General features: G+C 36.3%; 3 protein-coding genes across 3 annotated transcripts; 1 reads left to right on the top strand and 2 right to left on the bottom strand.

The window, feature by feature from the left end:
• The first annotated feature begins 12634 nt into the window (after window positions 1–12634).
• Window positions 12635–14107, top strand: LOC140888900 (protein LYK5-like). The gene has a single exon (XM_073296602.1). The coding sequence runs from the start codon at window positions 12635–12637 to the stop codon at window positions 14105–14107; it is 1473 nt and encodes a 490-aa protein (XP_073152703.1).
• Window positions 14108–14448: 341 nt separating this feature from the next.
• On the bottom strand, window positions 14449–16144 carry LOC140892109 (probable receptor-like protein kinase At2g47060). Its single transcript, XM_073300857.1, has one exon. It carries the CDS (start codon window positions 15918–15920, stop codon window positions 14610–14612), a length of 1311 nt encoding a protein of 436 aa, XP_073156958.1. The 5' UTR covers window positions 15921–16144; the 3' UTR covers window positions 14449–14609.
• A 4186-nt stretch (window positions 16145–20330) lies between these two features.
• LOC140892728 (uncharacterized) lies at window positions 20331–25503 on the bottom strand. The gene is made up of 10 exons (XM_073301701.1): window positions 25266–25503; window positions 24476–24526; window positions 24105–24227; window positions 23177–23644; window positions 22488–22909; window positions 22307–22406; window positions 21802–21867; window positions 21169–21258; window positions 20937–21056; window positions 20331–20730 (listed from the first exon to the last, which is right to left on the bottom strand). The coding sequence occupies exons 1-10, from the start codon at window positions 25308–25310 to the stop codon at window positions 20434–20436; spliced, it is 1782 nt and encodes a 593-aa protein (XP_073157802.1). The 5' UTR covers window positions 25311–25503; the 3' UTR covers window positions 20331–20433.
• Window positions 25504–26710: the final 1207 nt, after the last annotated feature.

The following is a 26710-nucleotide window of genomic DNA, read 5'->3' as shown; positions in this document are numbered from 1 at the left end:
ATCATTTATTAAAGAAAAAGAAGACGAAACAACTGGAAATATATATATCATTAAAATATGTCAGAGGCGATAATATAAGGTAAGAAGGGATAGTCTCAACCTAGTTAATATATGAACGTTGATGTAGTCACAAAAGAGAAGCTACAATTTATGATGTTTATAGCCATGTTCTTGTGGTCTTCTAAAATCAGTCCAACTTAATTTTTTATAATATGCTTAAATTTTCATATTTTATAATTATAACAACTTAGTAGGTTTTTTTGTGAAATGGTCTTACAAATATCAATGAGACCGATCGACTCGATGAAAAAAGTAATATTTTTATTATGAAAAATAATAATTTTTTCATGGTCAGATCGAAAAAAAAAAATACATCTCACAAAATGAACACTTGAAACCAATTAAATATCTAGTTTAGATTGGTCCTAGACTGTAGCACAACTCGATTTTTTATTTTTTTTTGCTAAGTGTTTTGCCTAGCCCACTGAAGTTTATAATTTTCGGTCTCAAAACTCAAACTCTCTTCTCAATTCTAGAATATATATAACTTCATTGAGTAATACAATGTAATCATTTTTTTTATGCATACGCCGCACATAATTTGTAATATTTTTTTAACAATAATGTGTAATTTCTTACGTTAAGTTCAAGTCCACCTTAACTCTAATTTATGTCTCAAAGTTGGATATTGTCGCATAGTTTTTGTTCCAAAAAAATTATATATTACGTACTAAATCTAATATCATATTTAATTTTGTAGAATATTGTGACAAAATCAAAATTTTCAAAACAAAACATATACGAAAGTGTTTTAAATTTTTTCAAAAAAGTATCACAATGGAACAACCAAGGCAATCTAACTGTTGCATTACTCAAATCACAATCAACTATGTCTTATGATGATTTTGTCTCTTCGAGATATTGTTTCAGTGAACCACTGTATATACTGCATGGTTGCAAAAAGATTCACTATCGTTCTTGGGGAAAAAAATAGTTTGCAAAAAGATTCCGAAAAATTACAAATAATCTGATAAGAAAAAAAAATAGTTTGCAAAAAGATTCCAAAAATTTACAAATGATTTGATTAAAAAAAAACCTTCAATTCAACTATGGAGTTGTAATTCTGAATTTATTGTTGTACATAATTTTATTGATGTACATAATTTTAGCTGTTAAAAAAAGTTTTGTTTAAAAATAGACGAACAGGAGGACAATAGACGAGTTGAAAACTATGATTAATATTTGAAATAGATGAGATTGTTTGTGAACCAAATAGCCTACTTCAGGATCTCAACCAATCTTTGGATGCATTTATATGATCCGAAGATCTTATAAAAGAAGAAACGAGGTAGAACTTGAAGACCAAAATTAATGATTAATTAAGGTTTGAGGATGAAATTTTTAATCTATATATATCCGCAAATTGTTGGTATGATATTTGATATTGCTGACGTGTTCGGTGTCATGTCAACATTTAAGTTAGATAAAAACCAAAACAAAATGCAAAATGCAGAACCACTACAATATTACTGACTTTGACAAGCTAGTTATAAAATCAAAATTCAAACTAGACCAGTTTATAGGACGGATTTTGTTATTTTATCTTCTTAATTATTTTTCCTCTCCTTGCTAAAGAGTTAAGTATCAGATGGATTTCATTCGTAATATGCCGACATCCTCAACATTTTTTTTTTTTTACTTATCACTGTCGGACAATCAAAAGAGAAGAAATAATTTTGATGAGAGGAGAATTATGTGACAGTATTAGTATATTTTCATGCAACACTAGTCTTTCTACAATTCTACTCCCCTTTGAAATCTTTAATCTAATCAACGACTTTTTTAAAACAAAAAAAAATTATTAAAAAGCATAGTTTGCAGACAAACCCTTTGATGTCCGAAAATTTGTTTGTATTTATGTATTAAAAGTTGAAAGATTCTCTTCTCCAATGATTTCAACTTTAAAAAACTCTTTTATCTTTTTGAAACTTTTAGCAACTCTATTCAGCCGGCTAGCTATTTGCCTCTCATATTTAGTACCAATTATAACATGGATCCAAATTTTCTAAATTTTGTTGTGTCATCCCTTACGTCGTCTAAATTCTAGCCTTTCCCTTCTTCAAAGGACTTGCTTCTTCAAAGGACTTAATTCTTGCTTTTTATATCAAATCATCATCTTGATCATTCAGCTAAAAAAAATATTTCAAGATTGAAATGCTCGAATTTGTTTGATTTCAACCATGATTGGTTTATGCTTCTTACTATGTTTATGCTTTGATCTAATCTGCAGCAGCCCACAGTTATATGATCAAACACTATGTGATTCAGATACCAACTATCCAGGCACTAGGTACACTTGCGATTCCTCCGAAACGTCGTGCCAGACGTTCGTTGTATACAGAGCCAATAATAAGTTTGCAACAATCATGAACATTTCAAATCTGTTCAAAAGAGATCCGAGTGTCGTATTGTCAATCAACAGAGTCTCGTCTTCGAATCAGATTCTTGAAACGGGCCGTGAAGTGCTTGTACCGGTCATGTGCTCTTGCACAGGCCAGTTTTTTCAGATAGATATTGCAACACCCGGTATTTTTAATACGTAAATTCGCATGCATAATTAGGGATTTTATTTATTTAGAATTTTAGATTATGGGGTAAATAATTATGTGAAATTATTTGTGCATGATTTAAGTTATTTTTAAGCATTTAACCCATAATTAGTGATTTTCATGATTTATGGATATTCAATTATTTTATCGCGTTGACGGGACCGTGGACGGACGAGATGACAACTTTCCACCCAAATTATTTTATGAGTCTTTTAGGAGCCCAAAAATATTATTTTGAGTTTTATTTCCTCAAAATTTTTAGTATTTAATTTTATATATTTTTAGGAGTCCGTTTTTATTTAAATTAAGCCAAAATATTGACTTTTTATTATCTTTAAAATTCCCAAAAATTATAATTTCGGGATTTATGTTTTTTTTTTTAGATTAGTAGGTAATTTAAAAGTTTAAAATCTTATTTGTATGTTATATTATCTACCTAATTATTTTTTTATTCTAAATTATTAACCTATTTTAAAACCTAGACTAAACCTACCCCCAACCCCACGCCCTTCACCATCAGCCGCCCCACCTCCACTCTCCATCATCTTCTTCATTGTGTCAACAGCCAAGGAGACTCCATAGCCACGTTTTGAAGGACCAAAGCAAGCCATCTTCGTTCCGTCGTCCCGGAAACGTCTACGCAATTTTGTTCTTTTAATTCTTAGGTGAAAGGCATGATTCCTTCTCTATTTATCGTACCATATCAGTTGTTATAGTGTGTGTGTGTGTATGCATCGATTTTTATTTAAAGTTTTCTTTTATAAATTCAATCGGTTTTGATGTATGCATATAGTTCTTGAAATTGTTGATCATGTTCACGTTTTTACTAGCCATGGTTGTTCTAGCTGCTGGTTGAGGGTCCCTAGGTCGAGAGAGGGTGGTTTGGACTCGAGTGGTTCGAGTGGTTCGAGCCAAACGAGCCCAGGTTTGGAGTTGGTGCAGATCGGCCTTCATGGGGCGCGCAGCTAGGGTTCGTGGAAGGGGGCTCGAGCTGGGTTCCTTGGGCTGCATGGGGTCGGGGTCTTGTTTAGGTTCGAACCGCCCAGACGTGGGCTACGTCTGGGCGGCGGGGCTTCGGCCAGGGCTGGCCGGAGCAGGGCGGCAGCAGCCCTAGAAGGGCTGCTGCCCGCGTGCGCAGCAGAAGCGAGGGAGGGGTTTCGGGTTAGGGTTAGTTGTTTGGGTCCGGGTCGGGTTCTTGAGTCCGGGTCGGGTCCAGTAAGTCATGGGTTAAGTTAATTGGGTCCGGGTCCGGGTTAAGTTAGTCGGGCTCGGGTATTTTATTTTTAAGATATTATTTAAGTTTAAGTGGTTAATGGGCCTAATTAAATCCAAAAATTTAATTGGGCTCCATTTAATTATTTTGAGTCAAATTATTTATTTTGGGCTTAATTAATTTAATTAAGGGAGTCCATTAATTTTATGGGCCTTGGGGGCCCATGAAAATTATTGGGCCAGTCTTTGGGCTTTTGGGCCCATTGGGCCAGATTAATTATTTAATGGGCTTAGGAAAATTAATTGGGCTTTAATAAATTAATTGGGTTTAGAAATGTGTAAATGGGCTTGAGAGTGTAGGGCCAGCAGTCCAGTACAATCCATGAGAAATTTACATGTGTCCTGATTATATATTTAATTATTTTTATGCATTGAAGTTATTTTAATATTTATATGTTAGTAAGAAATTAAATTAAATATATATGAAGGACACACATTTCATTTAAGTACATGCATTCATGAAATAATTTTATGCATAATTAAATGTTTAAGGTTGAGCAATAATAAAATATTTTATGTTGGAAGTTGAAGTAGTGTGACAATTTAAGGGGGATTCGTCCCCATATGTGAACTATTGAAGGGCAGTTTACTGCCAATTTAAGAGGTGATTCGTCACCGCCACGTACGTTGGTTTCCACGCTGATCAGTATTTAATGTATGATTTAAGGTTACACTACGGATACAACCATGCGATGTTAGAAATTTAACTGCTCAACAATATGTATGTATTATGTTATTTAAGTTAATTTAAGTTATGTTTATGCCATGATATTTTTTAAGCATGCTCATTCATGTATATGTTATGTATTAATATTTAATTGTTTTAAATTATTTTAAACCCTTGTTATGTTAGCATGTTGGGCCTCTAGGCTCACTACACTGGTATGGTGCAGGTGAGTTCGTAGAGGAGGATGTAGCTCCTACCGGCGGCGAGGACATATGAGCGGACATGCAGTGACCCCGTGACCGTGATAGATGTCTGAGTCATATTGCATGTTTTAGTTATGTCAGCACGTTACACTTTTTAATTATTTTTCAGTGGTTGTGGTTTGAATATTTTCTGTGCATGCAAATTTTACATCATTTTTCTATTGCAGTATTTTTAATTAAATGTTTGACTCAGATATTTATTTTATTTAAAGAATGCAATTTTATTTAAGTTATTTATTTATTTTAAATCTTTTTATTCTGTGCATGTATGTATGGGCATATATGTGCATATTTTATTTAGTAGGAATAAAAAAAAAAAATTTCCGCATATTTATTTATTTAATAATTATAGAGTTAGGGTCGTTTCAGTTGGTATCAAAGCACGGTTCTTGGAGGGGTCATTACTGCTATGCGAGCTCAGAAATTCATGCTATCGGTCTGTAAGTTTTAAGTGTTTATAGCATGATTTAATTTTTTTTTAGAATTAAAGTTAGCATTAATTTCAAACAACTTAGTTATGCATGGCGATTTACGTAAAGAAATATGTGGTGGTGCAGAATGCCTCCCAGACCGATGAACAGACGTGGGGGATCTCCACCTACACCTCCACCTCCACCTCCACCTCCGCAGAACTCTCTAGCAGCATTGGAGCAGGCCAATGCGAATATGATGACAGGGATTACTGCTCTGTTAGAGCAGCAGGCTACTCGTCCCAGGTTATCCCATGAGGAGGACGTTGCTGAGAGGTTCCAGAAGAAGGGACACAAGGAGTTTGTTGGTACCACCGATCCTTTGGTGGCTGAGGGATGGATTCGCTCTCTGGAGTCCATCTTTGCTTATATGGGGATCACAGACACCGACAGGGTGAACTGTGCGACGTACATGCTGAGGGGTGACGCGGCGCTTTGGTGGGAGGTGCTGTCAGGGGAGTTCACCTTCCTACACTGACGTGGACAGAGTTTAGGCGTCTCTTCTACGCCAAGTACTTCACAGAGGATGTGCGCAGTCGCATGATCCGAGAGTTTATGAGTCTCCGTCAGGGGGACAAGACAGTGGTCGAGTACGTGAGTCAGTTTGAGAGGGGCTGTCGCTTTGTGCCTCTGATTTCAGATAGTCCACCAGAGAAGTTGAGGCAGTTTGTGGAGGGTTTGAGGGCGGATATCAAGAATGATGTTCGCATGGCAGACGTCCTTACTTATGAGTCTGCAGTCAGTAGAGCCTTGCGTTCCGAGGAGGGTCGAAGAGAGATTCAGAGAGAGCAGCAGGGGAAGAGGCAGTTTCAGGCTGGGTATCAGCGACCATCTTCGCAGCCTCCTGCAAAGAAGCAGTTTACAGGGCCGGCTAAGGGCCCGAATCCACAGCAGAGGCCACAGCAGCAGAGGGGCGGGGCCCCTAATGCCATAGCTTATCCTACTTGCCCGAAGTGTCAGAAGATGCATTCGGGACCTTGTCTATTGGGAGCAGGAGTTTGCTACCACTGTAGGGAGCCAGGGCATCAGATAGCTAACTGCCCGAGGAAGAAGAACACCGTTGGTAGGGTGTTTGTGATGCAGGCCGAGGAGGTAGATCCAGACTCCTCCTTGATCACCGGTATATCTTACCCCTAACATTTTAATAATTTTCCTTTGGTTAAAAATTTCGTCTTTAATTTGGAATTTGTTGTTATTTGGGTTATTTAACTGCATGTTAGAATAGGAAGCATGTTTTACTTGTGATTAGAATTAAGAATTAGTAGTGACTCGTTGGGGAAAATTTAGTAGTGGTATGAAACTGTTGGGAATTTTCTGCGTGCAGGGAGAATTTTAGTTGGAGGCAACTCCACGTTTGCGTTGCTAGATTCAGGGGCTACGCATTCGTTTATCTCCCTGGAGTTTATCAGGCGGGTAGGCATCACACCTGAGAGTAGTGACAGTGGGTATGATGTTACTATGCCGTCAGGGCAGATTATTTCTACCTCGAAGGTTATTCGAGGACTGGATTTGGAGCTGCAGGGACACTCCATTCGAGCAGATGTGGTGGTTTTGCCATTGAGTGGATTCGATTTGATTTTGGGCATGGACTGGTTGACAGTCAATGGGGCTTCGATTGATTTTCGTCGGAGATCAGTGTCAGTGAGACCTACAGTAGGCGACCCGTTCACTTTTCATGCATCTCAGAGCAGTGATATTCCTCAGGTGATATCTCATATTCAGGCGAGGAAGTTGTTGAGACGGGGTTGCCAGGGGTTTCTAGCGAGTATCGTCACGACTTCAGAGCCATCTAGCAGATCATTATCAGAGATAGAGGTGGTTCGTGACTTTCCGGATGTCTTTCCGGAGGATTTTGCAGGAATTCCACCAGTGAGAGATGTGGAGTTCAGCATCGACTTAGTGCCAGACACCGTGCCTATCTCTAAGGCACCGTACAGACTTGCTCCTACCGAGATGAAAGAGTTGAAGGAGCAGATTCAAGAGTTGTTAGAGAAAGGCTTTGTTTGTCCTAGCTTTTCTCCGTGGGGAGCTCTGGTGTTATTTGTGAAGAAGAAGGATGGCAGTATGAGACTGTGCATCGATTACCGAGAGCTCAACAGGGTCACAGTGAAGAACAAGTATCCATTGCCGAGGATAGATGATTTATTTGACCAGTTGCAGGGAGCTTCGGTGTTCTCCAAGATCGACCTGCGATCTGGTTATCATCAGTTGCGTGTTAGAGATGCAGATGTGTCCAAGACTGCTTTCAGGACACGATATGGGCATTACGAGTTCTTAGTGATGCCATTTGGGATGACCAATGCTTCAGCGGTTTTCATGGATCTCATGAACCGAGTCTTTCAGCCGTATTTAGACCAGTTCATCATAGTCTTTATTGATGATATTTTGATCTATTCTAGGAGCATCGAGGAGCATAGACAGCATCTTCAGACAGCCTTGCAGACTTTGAGGGAGCATCGGTTGTATGCCAAGTTCAGCAAGTGCGAGTTTTGGCTTGAGCAGGTGGCATTTCTGGGCCACATTATTTCGAGAGATGGGATTGCAGTTGATCAGTCGAAGGTTGAAGCAGTGCAGAATTGGGGTATTCCGAAGAATGCTTCGGAGATTCGCAGTTTCTTGGGTTTGACAAGATATTATAGGAAGTTCATCAAGGGTTTTTCCTCTATTGTAGTACCCTTGACTTCCTTGACCAAGAAGAATGCAAAGTTTATCTGGAGTTCAGACTGTCAGAGGAGCTTCGATCAGCTGAAGGAAGCACTCACTACTGCACCAGTGTTAGCGATGACAGTACCACACGAGGAGTTAGTGGTGTACATCGACGCGTCTAAACTAGGTTTAGGCACAGTGCTTATGCAGTGTGGTAAGGTTATTGCGTATGCGTCGAGGCAGCTGAAGATTCATGAGCAGAATTATCCGACGCATGACTTGGAGTTGGCAGCAGTGGTTTTCGCTTTGAAAATCTGGAGGCACTATCTGTATGGCGAGAAGTGCAAGATTTTCACAGACCACAAGAGTCTCAAGTACTTCTTCACACAGAAGGAGTTGAACATGAGACAGCGCAGATGGTTGGAGTTGGTGAAGGACTATGACTGTGACATTAGCTACCATCCGGGTAAAGCTAATATAGTGGCCGATGCTTTGAGTCGGAAGTCGTCAGTGGTATCATGTTTGACCGTACAGTTACCACTACAGAGCGAGATTCAGAGATTTGACTTGGAGTGTTATCCGAGTGGTCATGCACCGAGCTTGTCAGTGTTGACGGTGCAGCCAGTTCTGCGAGATCGGATCAGGGATGGACAGTCTACTGATGAGGAGTTGCAGCGATGGAGACAGAGAGATGAGGCTAGGGGTAATCTCTTGTATACAGTGGAGGATGGTATCGTTCAGTACCGTGGTAGGATGTGGGTACCGAACGTCGATCAGTTGAGAGCTGAGATTTTAGCAGAGGCTCACACATCTCCGTACTCCATTCACCCCGGAAGTACGAAGATGTACAAAGATTTGCAGCTATTGTATTGGTGGCCCGGGATGAAGAGTGACATCGGGAGAGTGGTGTCAGAGTGCTTGACTTGTCAGCAAGTCAAGGCAGAGCATCAGCGTCCAGCAGGACTTCTTAGACCTCTTCCTATTCTGGAATGGAAATGGGAGAATATTACGATGGACTTTGTGGTTGGCTTACCGAGAAGTGCCAGAGGTTGCACAGCGATTTGGGTGATTGTGGATAGACTCACCAAGTCAGCTCATTTCTTAACGGTGAGAACTACTTATTCTTTGACACAGTATGCAGAGCTTTACATCAGAGAGATTGTTAGACTGCATGGCATACCAGTGTCTATTGTGTCAGACAGAGATCCGAGATTCACATCTGCGTTTTGGAAGAGTCTGCACACGGCTTTGGGGATGAGGCTTTTGTTCAGTACAACATTTCATCCCCAGACAGATGGTCAGTCTGAGAGGGTGATCCAGGTTCTCGAGGATCTTCTGAGAGCTTGTGTCATTGATTTTCGGGGCTCTTGGGAGACTAGACTGCCATTAGTGGAGTTTACCTATAACAACAGTTTTCAGTCGTCTATAGGTATGGCTCCTTATGCAGCATTGTATGGGAGGAGATGCAGATCTCCTGTGCATTGGGATGAGGTTGGTGAGCGGATTCTACTGGGTCCTGAGATTGTGCAGTAGACAGCTGACATTGTGACTCAGATTAGAGATCGGATGAGGACTGCTCAGAGTCGGCAGAAGAGTTATGCAGATGCCAGACGACGAGATTTGGAGTTCGCTGTAGGGGATCACGTATTCCTGAAGGTGTCACCTATGAAGGGAGTAGTGCGTTTTGGCCGGAGAGGCAAGCTTAATCCGAGGTATATAGGGCCATTCGAGATCTTGGAGAGAGTTGGCACGTTGGCCTACCGGTTAGCTCTACCATCGGGGCTAGCGGCAGTGCACAACGTTTTCCATGTATCCATGCTTCGGAGATACGTCTCCAACCCGTCGCATGTGTTGGATTTCGAGCCCTTACAGTTGCCACCAGATCTAGTGTATGAGGAGAGGCCAGTGCGGATCTTGGCTAGGGAGGAGCGGAGGCTTAGGATGTGGGTCATACCGATGGTCAGAGTCCAGTGGCTGAATCACTCGGAGGAGGAGGCTACTTGGGAGACCGGGGCAGACATGAGGACTCGCTACCCGGAGTTGTTCAGATAAGTACTTTAATTTCGAGGACGAAATTCAATTTAAGGGGGGGGGGGGAGGGGGGAATTGTAACACCCGGTATTTTTAATACGTAAATTCGCATGCATAATTAGGGATTTTATTTATTTAGAATTTTAGATTATGGGGTAAATAATTATGTGAAATTATTTGTGCATGATTTAAGTTATTTTTAAGCATTTAACCCATAATTAGTGATTTTCATGATTTATGGATATTCAATTATTTTATCGCGTTGACGGGACCGTGGACGGACGAGATGACAACTTTCCACCCAAATTATTTTATGAGTCTTTTAGGAGCCCAAAAATATTATTTTGAGTTTTATTTTCTCAAAATTTTCAGTATTTAATTTTATATATTTTTAGGAGTCCGTTTTTATTTAAATTAAGCCAAAATATTGACTTTTTATTATCTTTAAAATTCCCAAAAATTATAATTTCGGGATTTATGTTTTTTTTTTTAGATTAGTAGGTAATTTAAAAGTTTAAAATCTTATTTGTATGTTATATTATCTACCTAATTATTTTTTTATTCTAAATTATTAACCTATTTTAAAACCTAGACTAAACCTACCCCCAACCCCACGCCCTTCACCATCAGCCGCCCCACCTCCACTCTCCATCATCTTCTTCATTGTGTCAACAGCCAAGGAGACTCCATAGCCACGTTTTGAAGGTCCAAAGCAAGCCATCTTCGTCCCGTCGTTCCGGAAACGTCTACGCAATTTTGTTCTTTTAATTCTTCGGTGAAAGGCATGATTCCTTCTCTATTTATCGTACCATATCAGTTGTTATAGTGTGTGTGTGTATGCATCGATTTTTATTTAAAGTTTTCTTTTAGAAATTCAATCGGTTTTGATGTATGCATATAGTTCTTGAAATTGTTGATCATGTTCACGTTTTTACTAGCCATGGTTGTTCTAGCTGCTGGTTGAGGGTCCCTAGGTCGAGAGAGGGTGGTTTGGACTCGAGTGGTTCGAGTGGTTCGAGCCAAACGAGCCCAGGTTTGGAGTTGGTGCAGATCGGCCTCCATGGGGCGCGCAGCTAGGGTTCGTGGAAGGGGGCTCGAGCTGGGTTCCTTGGGCTGCATGGGGTCGGGGTCTTGGTTAGGTTCGAACCGCCCAGACGTGGGCTACGTCTGGGCGGCGGGGCTTCGGCCAGGGCTGGCCGGAGCAGGGCGGCAGCAGCCCTAGAAGGGCTGCTGCCCGCGTTCGCAGCAAAAGCGAGGGAGGGGTTTCGGATTAGGGTTAGTTGTTTGGGTCCGGGTCGGGTTCTTGAGTCCGGGTCGGGTCCAGTAAGTCATGGGTTAAGTTAATTGGGTCCGGGTTCGGGTTAAGTTAGTCGGGCTCCGGTATTTTATTTTTAAGATATTATTTAAGTTTAAGTGGTTAATGGGCCTAATTAAATCCAAAAATTTAATTGGGCTCTATTTAATTATTTTGAGTCAAATTATTTATTTTGGGCTTAATTAATTTAATTAAGGGAGTCCATTAATTTTATGGGCCTTGGGGGCCCATGAAAATTATTGGGCCAGTCTTTGGGCTTTTGGGCCCATTGGGCCAGATTAATTATTTAATGGGCTTAGGAAAATTAATTGGGCTTTAATAAATTAATTGGGTTTAGAAATGTGTAAATGGGCTTGAGAGTGTAGGGCCAGCAGTCCAGTACAATCCATGAGAAATTTACATGTGTCCTGATTATATATTTAATTATTTTTATGCATTGAAGTTATTTTAATATTTATATGTTAGTAAGAAATTAAATTAAATATATATGAAGGACACACATTTCATTTAAGTACATGCATTCATGAAATAATTTTATGCATAATTAAATGTTTAAGGTTGAGCAATAATAAAATATTTTATGTTGGAAGTTGAAGTAGTGTGACAATTTAAGGGGGATTCGTCCCCATATGTGAACTATTGAAGGGCAGTTTACTGCCAATTTAAGAGGTGATTCGTCACCGCCACGTACGTTGGTTTCCACGCTGATCAGTATTTAATGTATGATTTAAGGTTACACTACGGATACAACCATGCGATGTTAGAAATTTAACTGCTCAACAATATGTATGTATTATGTTATTTAAGTTAATTTAAGTTATGTTTATGCCATGATATTTTTTAAGCATGCTCATTCATGTATATGTTATGTATTAATATTTAATTGTTTTAAATTATTTTAAACCCTTGTTATGTTAGCATGTTGGGCCTCTAGGCTCACTACACTGGTATGGTGCAGGTGAGTTCGTAGAGGAGGATGTAGCTTCTATCGGCGGCGAGGACATATGAGCGAACATGCAGTGACCCCGTGACCGTGATAGATGTCTGAGTCATATTGCATGTTTTAGTTATGTCAGCACGTTACACTTTTTAATTATTTTTCAGTGGTTCTGTGCATGCAAATTTTACATCATTTTTCTATTGCAGTATTTTTAATTAAATGTTTGACTCAGATATTTATTTTATTTAAAGAATGCAATTTTATTTAAGTTATTTATTTATTTATTTATTTTAAATCTTTTTATTCTGTGCATGTATGTATGGGCATATATGTGCATATTTTATTTAGTAGGAATAATAAAAAAAAAAAATTTCCGCATATTTATTTATTTAATAATTATAGAGTTAGGGTCGTTTCAGATATGAACTACACAGTGTCTCAAAATGTAACATTAACATCAGTTTCATGCGGGGTTTTCGAGGGGTTGGTGAAATACGTTACGCTGGCTGAGGAAAATCCGATCCCGAATGGCGTTCTAGCTGGTTCGGTGCTTCGAGTGCCTCTGAAATGTGCTTGTCCAGAATCTGATGATGATGCTGGTGTGAAGTTTCTTGTCACATACCCTTTTATCAAAGGGGATGATACAAAGAAACTGAGCAAAAAATTTAACGTTTCGATAGAGGAATTGTGGCAAGAAAATCACTTGGATTCATCACCAACTGTGTATCCAAGCACAACTGTTTTAGTACCCTTGAAAGAGAAGCCAGTAATTAATCTAAGCATTCCCGATTCGGACCCTCCAATGCCTCAGTTTCTTCCCATGATTCCCATTGAAAGGAGGACGAAAAGCTCACAGATAAAGAATCTCTACACTTTTGGATCTGTGCTAGTTTTCTGTCTGATTCTTGCAATTTTAGTGGCATGTGGCTTGTATATTAGAACCTTAAAGAAGTTCAAAAACTCGAATCTCCACTCTTCGACTCGACGGATCAGTTCATTGAACTCGTGCTCTACTCCAGCAAGAAGCTCCACGTGCCTATCTCCGGATTTACTTATTGGGATCAAGTATTCTTTGTGCACTTTCACAATGGAGGAGATTAAAATTGCCACCAAGAACTTGAGCGAAAGCAGTAAGATAATTAACAGTGTTTACAAAGGAACGAGTAAAAATGGTGAAGTGATGATCAAAGAAATGAGATTTGAGGACACCAAACAGGTCATCGATCTGCATTCAAGAATCAACCACGTCAACATAGTGAAGCTACATGGAGTATGCTACGGAGAGCAGGATTTCTCGTGTTCGTATCTCGTGTTTGAGTACCCTTTGAATGGCAGCTTGAGGGACTGTTTGGAAACATCATCAGCTGCTTTTCATTGGCAATGGAGGACTCAGGTAGCGTTTGATATTGCGACCGGTCTTCATTACTTGCACTATTCTGTTATTCCAGCATATACTCATAGGAACATGAATAGTAAAGGCATATTCTTGACTTCAAACTGGAGGGCAAAGATCACAATCTTTGGGAACGTCAAAGAATCCAGGAGTTTACCATGTCCCCAAAGCTGGATTGCTCCCGAGTACATTATCAGCGGGCTCGTGAGTGAGAAAGTAGACATCTTTGCGTATGGGGTCGTTCTGTTCGAGCTCATTTCAGGGAAGGATGCAATGGATGGAGATTTTATCAAAGAATCGATCTCATTTCTTGGGGGAGGAGGTATTGAGAGCGGGTGCTTCGATCAGTTGAGAGATTTAGTCGATCCTTGTTTGAAAGACGACTATTCTCTAGCTGAAGCTCTATGCTTAGCGATCTTAGCTAGATCATGTGTGGAAGATGATCCTATGCATAGACCATCCATGGACGATGTCCTCAAAATTCTTGCTAGAATGGTTTGATTCAAGAAATTATAGCAAAGTCGTAACTAGTGTTGTAAGCTATGTTATGTATATGCACTACATTCATTGAAGATCTCGAATTTTATTTCTTTTTCATTCTCATTATCATTTATGTATTTTTCTAGTAAATGCAAAGTGCCAAATGCCATAAATTATAATCTAGAGATTGCCGGCTAACTAGATTTCTTTAAATCTTCTTGTTTTATTCGTAGGAATACAATGTCATTGCTTTATTATTCTTTCTTTTTCTTTGTACGCAAAAATCAAGCCAATCAATGGAGATATAATCATACTTTCGCATCACCCGTATCGATATAGACAGATAATAGAGAGAGTAGTGACAGGAGATGTGAGAATCGTTGTCCTTTGACTTTGGGACAACATATAATAATATTTATCCAATTGTGAAATAGTCAAATAACAACTAACCAGAAGAATCCTAGAATATATATATATATATATATATATTATATAAATAAAATGTGTTGTAAAAAAATTTGTGCTACCTAGGTGCCAATGAGACTGAAATCTCGGTGGAAACCTTAACCCGGTCGGCCCAAATTCTGGATGCCAAATAAAGCTTGGATATCTTACCCGCTACCCATTTCATCTCGGGTCTCTTATCCGGATCCTCCTGCACGCATTGCAACGCCACACGTGTCAGCCGCTCCGCCACTTCCACCGGGAAAGAATCCTTCAGCCTTCTATCCACCCACCGCCTCAGCCTCCCCTCCACCCCCTCGCCGCCCTCCACCACCTCTTTAGCCGTCTCGATCACCAATATCCTACTATAACTACCGTTTCTTAACTTGTACTTCACCGGTTCCTCTCCGGTTAACAGTTCAAGAATCACGACCCCAAATGCGTACACATCGGACTTCTGGGTCGCCACACCGGTGGACTTGAACTCCGGCGACATGTATCCTCTAACTCCCTCAAATTGCCTATCCGCCGCCGCGGCATCTGGCTTCTCTTGCCCCAGCGTCTCGCCGCAAAGCTCCGCCGCGCCGAAATGGCAAATCTTGGCGTTGAAAGAGGGCTCGGTCACGAGAATTCCGCTGCTCTTTATGTGTTTGTGGACCATATCAATGCTTAATCCCGCCGTGTTATGAATGTAATCAAGCCCGTGGGCTACGTCCGTCGCAATTTGCACACGCGACATCCAGGTGGATAGAATTGTGAAATCCGGGTTCATCTTGTTCCTCAGGCACACACCCAAATCCGATCCTTTCACGAAGTCATACACGAGGTAGATATGCTCGCCGGAAATGGAAACTCCGAGGAGCTTGACTATGCTCGTGTAGTGGCTTCTGCTGATCACCGACAGCTTCTGTTGTACATCCGAACTCGGCATGGATTTACGGAGCTTGCGCTGGAAAATGACGACGTCTTTCCCTTTCAGAGCGCATCGCCAGGACTGGGAAGAAGAGGAGGCCGACGAGAACCTCTTTCCGAGAAAATTGTTCGTGGCGGCGCGGATTTCGGAGAAGTCGTAGATTGTGGTGTTTTCTGGGAGGTTGTCCCGGAGGCTTGACAAGGAGGTGCGGCTGTCGGCGGAGGTAGTGGCGATGGACGAATCGAGTCTGTAGGTGGCGGAGGAAGATGCAGAGGTTGCTGTGTTGAAAGGATTCGACAGGCGGCCCGTCGGGAAGCTTGAAGAAGACGATGATGAGGGTTTGTCCACCTGTAATCTGGACGACGACTTCCTTCGGGCTGCCGGAGATGAGCTGGTGCGTCGAGGTGCCGGATTCGGATTCGGGCTCGGGCTCGATCTGGGCTCGATTGCTCTGATCGCCATTTTCGTCTTACACATAACAGAGCAAGATATCGAAATCCAAGATGGGTAACTGAGAAATTGGGAAGAATTGGTGGGAATTTAGGGATGATGGATTCATAGGGATAATCTTGATTCTTCGATAATTAAACCCAAAATTCAGCGGGGGGGAAGGATTCAATGGGATTCCGAAAAGTCTAGCGCTCCATTGAAACGGCTGTAAAAAGCTTGAAATGGCATTAAAAACAAGAGAGGGAGAGATGAAAAATAATAATTGGTCACGATACTGATAAAGACAGGACTCAACGCAAAATTATTGCTCAACTTAAATTTTTTTTTATGAAGGCAAATATTATATTAAAATTTCATATTCTATCCTTATTTTAATTTCATCAAGTCATCGTTTGACTATAGATGAGGCGATGACGCATGTATATAATATAATATATAAGGATCATACTCAATATGTTTCCATACCACAACGATGAACAATAATATCTTTTGTATAACTTGAGATCCGAACAAAGTGAACAATGTTTTATCACAAATATCAAGTAATGCCGTTTTATATGTACGTGTGTGACATTAAATAAAAATAAACGTCAACGATGTTAGAGAACTCATCGTAATGTTGATTTAGTAATTTATTTTTTCATTGAATCGATCTATAAATAAGATATTGGACTGGATACCTTTTTGTAGCAATTTATGACACTCAAATATCAGTCATAATGTCCTCGAATCTTATTATTGAAAAATAATGTTTGATTACTCGATCGTTTTACTATATTTGATTATTCAAAATGGAAAAAGGAGAAATTTAGACATGGAACCTTGCTTGAAAATAGCATGGCACATCTCATAAACCTAGTGCACCCACGATTTGTGTATTCCTCAGAATTAATGAGGTAAAACCAGCTGGATTAGAAAGTCAACTCATGACCATAAAATATTTATGGTTTGATATTGTTGGAAAGATATAGGAAAATTTCACTTAATTTGTACAAACATGTTTTTTAATAATGAATCATTGAATCTAAGAGTGAAAATTTATTAATATATGTGGGATCCACTGAAAAAATAGTATATTTTGGAATTTTTTATTTGAGTTTTGATCTTGTAGAATTGATAATATCATGGTCTTTGAGACCAGTATCTCCAAATTCCGAAATAAGGAAATGGGGGAACTTGAGGTTTATCGATTCATGGATGGTTAATGATACGAAAATTCGAAAAACACAAAAACTCCTATAAAATTAATTACGTCTTAATTTTGTGAATGGACGAATCTCCGATCCGACCTATATTATGATAAAATATCATTTTTATGTATTTATTGTAGATATATATGCAATCGACTCGTATCACGGATTCGTATCAAGAGAGCCAAATTCGGCGAGGAATTGATTAAGTGTGATTTCAAATAGTCTACATTAGAATTCCGAGAAAAGGTCGAAATTACATTAGAAAAACAAGAGAGGATAGGATGGCTTCGTGTTTTGGTGTCCAACTTCCAATATTCCTGATAAAGACATGACTCAAGGCAAAAGACGTCGTTGCTTAGCAACTTAATTTATTATTATTAATACTGTAATTAGTTGGAAAGAAGCCAAATAAGTTCCTTTCAAAAACTGTGATAATTCATTTAAAAATATTCAAAAGACAGTTAACAACAATCCAAATTTCGTGATCGATTAATTTACAAGAAGGATGCTTTGAAAAACTAGGGCTTGACATTTTTGGGTTAATTCGAGTTCGGATGGAAAAATTTTAAAATAATAATTTCGTCGCCCTGACCCGAAGCTATCCCACTCATCCGAATTTACCCCTTTACGAAAAACTAACAAATAGTAAAAATATTTATATATATATATATAAAAACATATAGAGTTAGGAAATTATGTGTACTATATATTACGTGAGTTAACAGTATTTCTTATTAAAATAAATGTAAATTGAGTAGTGTAAGTAAGTCAAATCAGCAGTCTTTGGAAGGATATGTCCACACGTGACTTTTGAGAGCCGAAAACATATATACAAGTTGTAAGTCGATTAATAGTGCTATTCTTAGCATTAATCATCTCCAAAAGTAGAGTTGATCAGAAACCGAATCGAACCTACAAAACATTAATCAACAAAACAGGTTAAGGTTAGTATTTGAAATTGTTTATATGAATCATTTTTGAGTTTTTTTTTCCACAAAACTTGAAATTTTATGCAAAAAAAGATCAAAAATGCTTCTTTAGAACAATCTCAAATCCGTCGTAGTTTCATTCCGTCACAATCACAATTTAAATTGGATCAGTCAACGGATTTCATCAAAGAACTAGCTAGCATTGAATATTGTAGACCTCACTAATAATAATTTGAATAAAAAAAATATAGTCAGCTCTAAATGACGGGCAAACTCGGGGCTTTTTGTTATGGCTTTGTTTTATTTTTTATGGATATCGAGCAATGACGTCATTGATGACACACATATGACGTGGGTTTGTGGTCAAAGAATTGGTTGCATTGCACACTTGCACTTTGTTAAATGAGAAGAATGGTTGGTTGGGACTGAAATTGGCAGCCTGCAGGTAGTTTAATGGGGGTCTTAAATTTCTTATATTCATCTGTTTTAGTTTATGGTTGCTAATTAATATTTGTATTGTAACAAGGATGGTTCTCCCGTGAGACGGTATCACGTATATTTATGAGATAAGTCAACTTGATCTATATATAATAAAAATTAATATTTTTGACACTTAATATTTTCAAAAGTCTGAGTCGAGTAAGAGATATCTATCACAAATATGTTAACTCGTGAGGTCTTACACAAATTTTTGCGTTGTAATACTTGTTTCGATATCGATTCAAATATGATTTATTATAGGATTAAAAGATTTAAGTTTTATATTTATCTAAAGATGATCGCATATTCGCATATGATATGTTTGTTTTTGTTCAATTGGAATTATAACAAACACTTTTTGGGTGGTGGAAAGTGGATACAAGAAAGTTCGATTATAATGCAAACGTGTGCTGATTGACTACTCCTTGCTAGGGTAATTATCGTCCTACATTTAACTAATTTTAACGAGTAATATTTATTTTGATATACGAATTATTGATTAAATGTTAAATTGATATATGAATTATTGTAAATTGTTTAACTGGTGCATGATCAAATTAAAAAAAACAAATTTACCCTTAATCTAAATTGTTGTTAGGCCCAATTACTATTATTAAAATTTGATGAGGTACACAATTTTATTTTCAAGTTTTATTGATTAATTTTAAATATATCATATTTATTTAAAATTATATCATGATAAATAATTGTCTACTCAAATTATACAAGAACAAATATTGTAATATATTGATGAAAATATAATAAAATAAATATATGTAACCAGATCCCGTTGATTTTTTTCAAACTGTTGAAACAAAAATAATCATCATTAAGTTTTTCGAAACCTGATATTGTTCTATTTGAAAATCAAAACAATGTTTAATAATTAAGATTTAGACCATGAAAAACAAATCTCCTAGAAAAAAATCTACTCACTATCTCGATTTACGTGATTCTAATGACCTAAAATTTATCCACTTGATTTAAGAATTTGTAAGTTTATATTTTTTTTACTCATGTTTGAATTTAAATATAAATAAATATTTATTTATTTTATTATATTTTTATCGATATTAAATATATTTTAGTCGTGTATATGATTTATTTATTGAGTTTGTATTTATTACTATATAATTTTTATATCACTTTTTTTTTTCAAATAATGGATAATTATTTAATATAGGTAGAAAAAATACCATTTATTATATATTTGTTAATATTTTAAAATAATATTATATTTGAATAAATAATTTATTAATGAGTAAAATATAAATATATTATAAAAATAGTAAGATACTTATTTTTTATAATTTTTAAATTAATATAAATTTATTTATACACTTTTAATCAATAAAAATTACTTTTAAAAATAAAATGTGCACTTAATTAGTTGAATTTAATTACTAAAAATAATTGGACTTAAAAGAAATTTTAGTAAATGATAAAATGGACTTTTTAGTTGGATCATGTATCAATTAAGCCATTTTCAATAGTTCATGTATCAATGTGACATTTTATCAATAGTCGTGTATCAAAATGAATTTATTCTAATTTTAATAAATATTTATTTTTTGATAAAAAATACATATTTATTTATTTATATCATATTATATTATATTTTCCAAGGAATGTACGTACCAATGTCACATGGCAAATGCAATAAAACTAGATAAGAATTAATATCGTAATATCATAATCAATAGTAGTATTTTTATTACGTACATTATCTTGCATTGATTCGTAAGAGTAATTATTCTCTACAATTAGAGAACTAAAAGTAAAAATATATATAAACCAATTTATTGGACTAATCTTTTATTTTCACATATATTTAATTAATATTTATCATTTGTTTCATGATATGTATTTTTGGAACATATGTTTATAGAAAAACATGCATGCATGGCTCCTACAAAATATACCTAGCTGATCATTTCTTCATATAATGGGCAACAAGTATTGAAACTCAAAGTCATAAGGTATCTTCTCAACAATGGCCGACGATTTGCCGACATGCGCGATCGATTTCCTCAGAGAACCAGAAGTAGGCAACTGCTGGCAGATCCACTCCACGAGCGACTCCATGTCCTGGGCAAAATCATGCATGTTTCTCAGCAGAAGCTCTGGGATTGCTACCTTTTTCGAGCTCGCCGTCACCACGATTGCCGCTTGCAGATATTCTTGTTTTGACCTCTCTAACTCTGCTGTCACCCCTTCTGCTGTGTATATTTTCACCTGTCGGGATAAATTAAAGATATATAGGCGATCGAGCACGTCGCATGAGTCAATCGACAACGTTTGATTCGTTTAATTAATGTTAAGTTCAGCATATCCAGCAAGTGTTGAGACATAAATATGCATAATATATATACATATATAGATCCATGATTGAATTATTCTGATATTTATACGCTAATAAATTTATATTTGAATTAACTTACTGCTGGAGATGAACGGGTGCCACAGCACAAGGCGAATGTGACATTCGAATCAGTTTCTTCAAGTCCATATAGTTCTTGAATTACCATCGTTTTATTATTCCTCTTGTCTTTTCCAATAATCTAGTATGTAACACAAAAATAAAAATAAAAATTCATAAAATTAGTAGGCCATTTATCTATTAATAATAATGTACGTATATATACCAAATTAATTAATTAGGACGCCAAATACCTCTTGGACTAATGAATCTGCCGATTTCCTCAAAATATAATGTTCAATTTCTTGCGCAGTTAATGTGTTCCCGGAGATATTCAAACTTGCCTAATTAAGAAACAAGGGAAAAAAGGTAAGTTAGATCCTACCTATATAGGCACTGCCTTAAGGTAGATATAATAGTGAACATTTATCAATAAATGTGGGATCCATTATTTTTTATTAGATCCCGCGTGTATTGATAAATGAAGACCTTTAGATCTATCATGTGGGTAATGTCTATATAGGTAGGTTGAAATGAGCCGGAAAAAACCGAGCCATGAGACTTTCAAATTGAAGGAAAGCACAATCAATAAACCATCGAATTAGGAAAAATAACAAAATTGATCCTGTAAATGTTTTTTTTTTAATTTCTATATATAGGTTTAATTTCCAAAATCTTGGTTTGCATATAATTTGGTTTCTTTTCTACTTTTAGTTCCTTTTAATAGGATGTCGCACTTTCATAACATCATACTGACATATATATAATTAATGTTTGATGTCATGTTAGCACCCCAGCTAAAAAAAAAAATTCTAAATCAACTTGCGGGATGAATTAAGATCGAATAGGCGAATATATATATGTTCTTTATTTTTTTATGAACTTACCTTGTTGATTAGTGTCAGTAGTTTTTCATGGCCGGAGACCGAGGCAACTCCGTATTGAAGAAAACCCTGAGTTTAAACCCCACAAAAGAAAAAAAATTAAACAACCCTAAAGAATAAATATTCATTTTTTTAGGAAAAATAAATATTCTTTGACCAAATATTAATACGACATTTTCCATCTATATTGACTGACTATTTAAAACTTCTGGATGATGATATAAAAATATAAGTCAGTTAAAGCATGCATGAATATTACATTTTCAACTATTTGGACTGAATACTTAAAAACTTTTGACCGATAATAAATTATGTACTGATCATTTGCAACTATGCACACACATATTAAATCTTAATATATATATCATTTCCTGTTTTCTTTTAAAATGTACTTAAGATCAGTACGTAATTTCTTCCTATCTATATATATTGTATTATTTGAGTTTTTATTTTATCAAAAACCTGATAATTTTAGAAATCAAAGTGTAAAGTGAAAAGGGTACTATACATGCATGACACAAGCGTTGTACATGTTGATCCAAAAGGCTAGCTTGTGTTGATGACTCGAGAACCTCAATTCCACCTTTTGAAGTTCATCCATCAAAACCCTGAATTAAATTAATGGGGGAAAAAGTTATAAATATGGTTGCTATATATATGATTAATTTTGTATGTATGTAACAACTCACTTCAGCTTTTGGAACAAAGAAACCGAGCTCGAATTTTGGATGTATTTCAGATCGATAGAACTTGATGTGAATATAACCAAGTTCTTATAAGGACCGATATCCCTCGGCACAGACTCTTCAGAATCAAATATACCATAGGGATCTTGTTGTCGCGAGTCTTTCTGAGACATAAGGTTCGTTTTCGATGAATTCGTGCTCGTTTCCGATGCCCTGAAGCTGATCGAGAAGTTGGAAGATCTTGTTATGGGACCAGATTTTTCCAATTCCATTGCTCTAGCTGTTCGAAGTAATCTCACAAATATGAAAATCAGGCACTTGGTTATGTTTTCGGATAACTTGTTTGGTGCCCATTTGTGGATGTTGTCTTCTGCTGAGAGAACCTTGGGAGAGATATCTCTAGTAGTTTCAACATTGCGATCTTTCTGTTGAACAACGAATAAATAATAATTTTGTAATTTTAAAGATAACAATATATATCAGAACTCATATATCATGCACACAAATATATTATATATTTGAGCTTGTCATTCATGCATCTATGGGCAAAATATTTTAAAATTTCTTTAATATTTTTGCTATCTTCAATAAAAAAATTGAAATATTCTTCATTATAATGACTTAAAATATATTAATCTTTTGTCATTGTATAGGAAAAAAATTCATTAAAGTTCCACGATAAAATTACTTACCCGAGGGGTTGGATTTCTTGGCTCTTTTAGAGGAGATGGAGACTTAATCGAACCAACAGTACTACTTCTTTTAGGCTCTTTTCCTTGAAAAATTCCTCCATTGTTGAGATTGATATTATTGTCCTTCGAACCGATGAATCCTTTAGAGTTCATCGACTTTTTGTCGTCGAATATTCCGAAGTCGCTCCTTTTATGATCATAATCTCCTTTGATTGCCTTGCTGATGAAATGGAGGGCTTTGGTATCGAACGTCACCTTCTTATTACAACCTCGGACGACATCGGAATCTTGTGGAACTGGTAAGGATTCGTGGAGATTTTTTAAAATCCCACGTTCTAGCTCGTTCAATTTCGGTTCGAGATTGAATTTTTTTGCTTGTTTTACTTCATCTTGAAGTTGGTCGATCTGGTCTTCGAGTCGGGTTATCTCGTTTTCCACCATGGCCAACTCCGCTAGCAACTCTTTCATCTGTCCAATTAATTTACCAAATAATTCTATCAATCCTTAATATGCATGCATGTACACGAAATACGTATTGTATATAGACAACAATAAAAATATTGTATGGGACAAAGATGGGGAAAATTGCAGTTTAATAATTTATGTTTTGTCTTCTTAGATTTTTGGTTTTTAAAATTATCAAATTTCAATCTCATTTTTCAATGAGATTTTAGTTTTTTTTTTCTACACGACTAGTATTGACGTAGAGTAGTCGTAGACACGTAGTATTGCATATATACCAACAATACTATATATATCGATGTTGTGAACTCATGATCATGGTCATTTAGAAATATATATTAATAAAATTACAAAAAAAGAGATAAATTTGACAACATAGTAGACCAAAATTGCTAAGATGCGAAGATTATAAAAATTGCAATTTTTTCTTGAGAAAGATGCAATAATATTTCCGCTTATAACTTACCTTAAGAGGCAAAGAGTTTGGAATGGTGAGGGCATCACCAGCATGTCGTTCATGCGCCAATCGATCAAGAAAGTACTCGTGCACCTTTTGTTCATGCTCCAACATCTTGTGAAGCACAGAAACCTTGGAATAATTAATTTTCGATTCAATTAACTAATTATATCTATGGGTCACTAGCTAGAAATAAATAAAGTTTATAGGAAAATATATAAAACAGTACACAAACATTATTTAGACTAGTTAAAGTCACCCATCACCTATAACGTACTACTGTTCATCAAACCTCAATATCTGTGCAATATTATCACATATATAAACACACACAAATTTTATAAAAAGAAATGTGCAAAATGAATCCCATACGGCCATACCTCTCTTTCGAGCTCCTCCCTCCTTTGCTGTCTAGATAGCTTCGTCTTGCTCTATAAGTACAAATTAAAAAAATTCATTAATTTTTTAGATTTATAAAGTCATGTTAAAGATAATAAATATTTGGTGTTCTTTATTTTAATTTACATTGATAAATATTTATGAAAATTAGGGTTCCAACTTCCAAGTAATGCTGAGAATTCACATATATATTTTTGAAAGCTATTCGATTAGATCCACATAATAATATATATAAGACATCAATTTGTATATTGATGGCGAATAAATAAATCAACAAGTTTGGTGATGGAGTATGATGTTTGTTGTGAAATATAGTATGAATTTGGAAATTGGGAAAACAAACTAGCTAGAAATTACTAAGGTAGTGTTTGAAAGAGTTTTGAGAACCAATTCTCAGCTTTCTTCTTCACAAAATTTTGTGAAAAAAAAACAGAGAAGTGCCTCATAAAAGTTACTCGAGATTTAATGGGAGCATCGCTGATGAATTAAGGGGACGACGTACGACTCAACAAAATTCACTAGGAGAATAGAAACTCCAAGTTTTAAGAAAAAAGTAACACATGAAAATTTTTTAGGGGACATAGCTAGCAATATTCATCTCCTCTCAATTATGAACATTAATGAGCTAGGGAAGAAAATATATAGTTTAATTGTTTAAAACCTTTAAAATAAAATCAAGGATTTTTTTTATATATATAAAAAAACCATGACCATTAATTATATTAATTCCCTTGTTATAATTAATGAATACATGAAATGAAAGGTGCTTACAACATCCAATGGAGGCACATGAAGTGATGATGATCCATAATCCATAAGTGGCAACGATCCCAACCACAGCCTCAACCTGTCCCAAGACCTAATCGGGAACACGTTAAAACACCCCGAAACGGCAAGTCTTCGATCATCGAAGAGCCAGCTTGGATCCAACAAACGGGCTATTTTTGTAGCATCCTCTTCACGAGGAGCTGGCTTTTTCTTGAAGCCAAGCCTGGAATTTGGTAGAGTGTTGGTGTCGGAGGAGATTAAATGTGAGAGAGAAGTAAAAGGAGAAGAATAAGAAGAAGATGAAAGGGAGCTTTCGTGAGTTGTTGTCTGAGATATTGGAAGAATTGTTAATGTTGCCATTTGCTAACCTCGTTCGTTGCAGCTGGTGGGGCATCATGCGTAGCTTGCAATCGCAGTTTCTTTTATTAATAATTTAGAGATTTTTTTTAATGGATTCATTAATATATTTTGTTGTTCGCTTGTTGGGGAAGGGTTTTTTCAAAAAGGTGGATGCATTAGTGGAAAAGATTAGGTTAATTTCCATGAGTATAATTAGCTAGTGTTGTGTGAGACGTACGGTTTATGCATGGATCTCTGTATATCTGACTTATATATATATATATATATATATATATATATATATATTTATAATGAGAAGTAAAATTTTTTATGAATATGTCGATCGGAACGAACAAGAAATACAATTACAAAATTAAATCGTGAGATAGTTTCATAAAAGTTTTGTGTAATGAAATTGGGTTATGGTTTTACATAATATCATTAAATTGATTTCACATAAGAGATTACGATGCTTTTTGGGTTTCAGAGGGATGCATGTTAAATGCTAGTTGTTCGTTAAATTTAATATAAAATGTAAGTTTTGTTAAGTATAATTATTTTGGGAAATTTTTCGTAAAAATTATTTGGGTATAATAGTTAAAGATACTTCGGGGCAAAAGTGTGGTATATTTTAGAGGTCACAAGTAGTTTCTAAAGATGTCATTTTTTTAGGAAAATTGTTTTTTTGGTCCTATATGTTTGTTACTTTGTGATTTCAGTCCTTTATATTTTTAGATTTTAGTTTTAGTCCGCTATCTTTATTTTTTTTGGCAATGTTAGTCCTTTTTCTGACGTGGCGATGACGTGACACCAATTCAGTGTTGATGTGAAGCTGACGCGTGTACAGTGTCACGTAAGCATTTTTGAATAAAACGGACCGAAATTGCCAAAAATCGGAACATGGACGCAAATCACCATATACCCCTAATCTAAAATCCAAAGAAAAAAAATTATCTTATAAAAATTATCTATAAAATTCTATATACGATCAATTTCTTTCGAAAAAATTATTTAACTTTACCTACGGGAGAAATTTTTATATACAATATATGTATATATATGCACATAATTATGTGTATAATTATATGTATATAACTTGTTTCTTTCTT

The sequence above is a fragment of the Henckelia pumila genome, chromosome 3 (genome assembly GCF_033568475.1).
Source record: "Henckelia pumila isolate YLH828 chromosome 3, ASM3356847v2, whole genome shotgun sequence".
In the NCBI taxonomy this organism is placed as follows: domain Eukaryota; kingdom Viridiplantae; phylum Streptophyta; class Magnoliopsida; order Lamiales; family Gesneriaceae; genus Henckelia; species Henckelia pumila.
The sequence above is the reverse complement of the archived record's forward strand: the minus strand, read 5'-3'. Positions and strand labels throughout refer to the sequence as shown.

Excerpts from the sequence above, each read along its gene's own strand:
- LOC140888900 (XM_073296602.1), top strand. The coding sequence starts at position 12,635 with ATGAACTACACAGTGTCTCAAAATGTAACATTAACATCAGTTTCATGC.
- LOC140892109 (XM_073300857.1), bottom strand. The coding sequence starts at position 15,920 with ATGTGTAAGACGAAAATGGCGATCAGAGCAATCGAGCCCAGATCGAGC.
- LOC140892728 (XM_073301701.1), bottom strand. The coding sequence starts at position 25,310 with ATGGATTATGGATCATCATCACTTCATGTGCCTCCATTGGATGTT. Across the intron at positions 21,868-22,306 it reads ACAACGCTTGTGTCATGCAT|GGTTTTCTTCAATACGGAGT; the intron begins GTATAGTACCCT and ends GTTTAAACTCAG. Across the intron at positions 20,731-20,936 it reads GCACCCGTTCATCTCCAGCA|GTGAAAATATACACAGCAGA; the intron begins GTAAGTTAATTC and ends TTATCCCGACAG.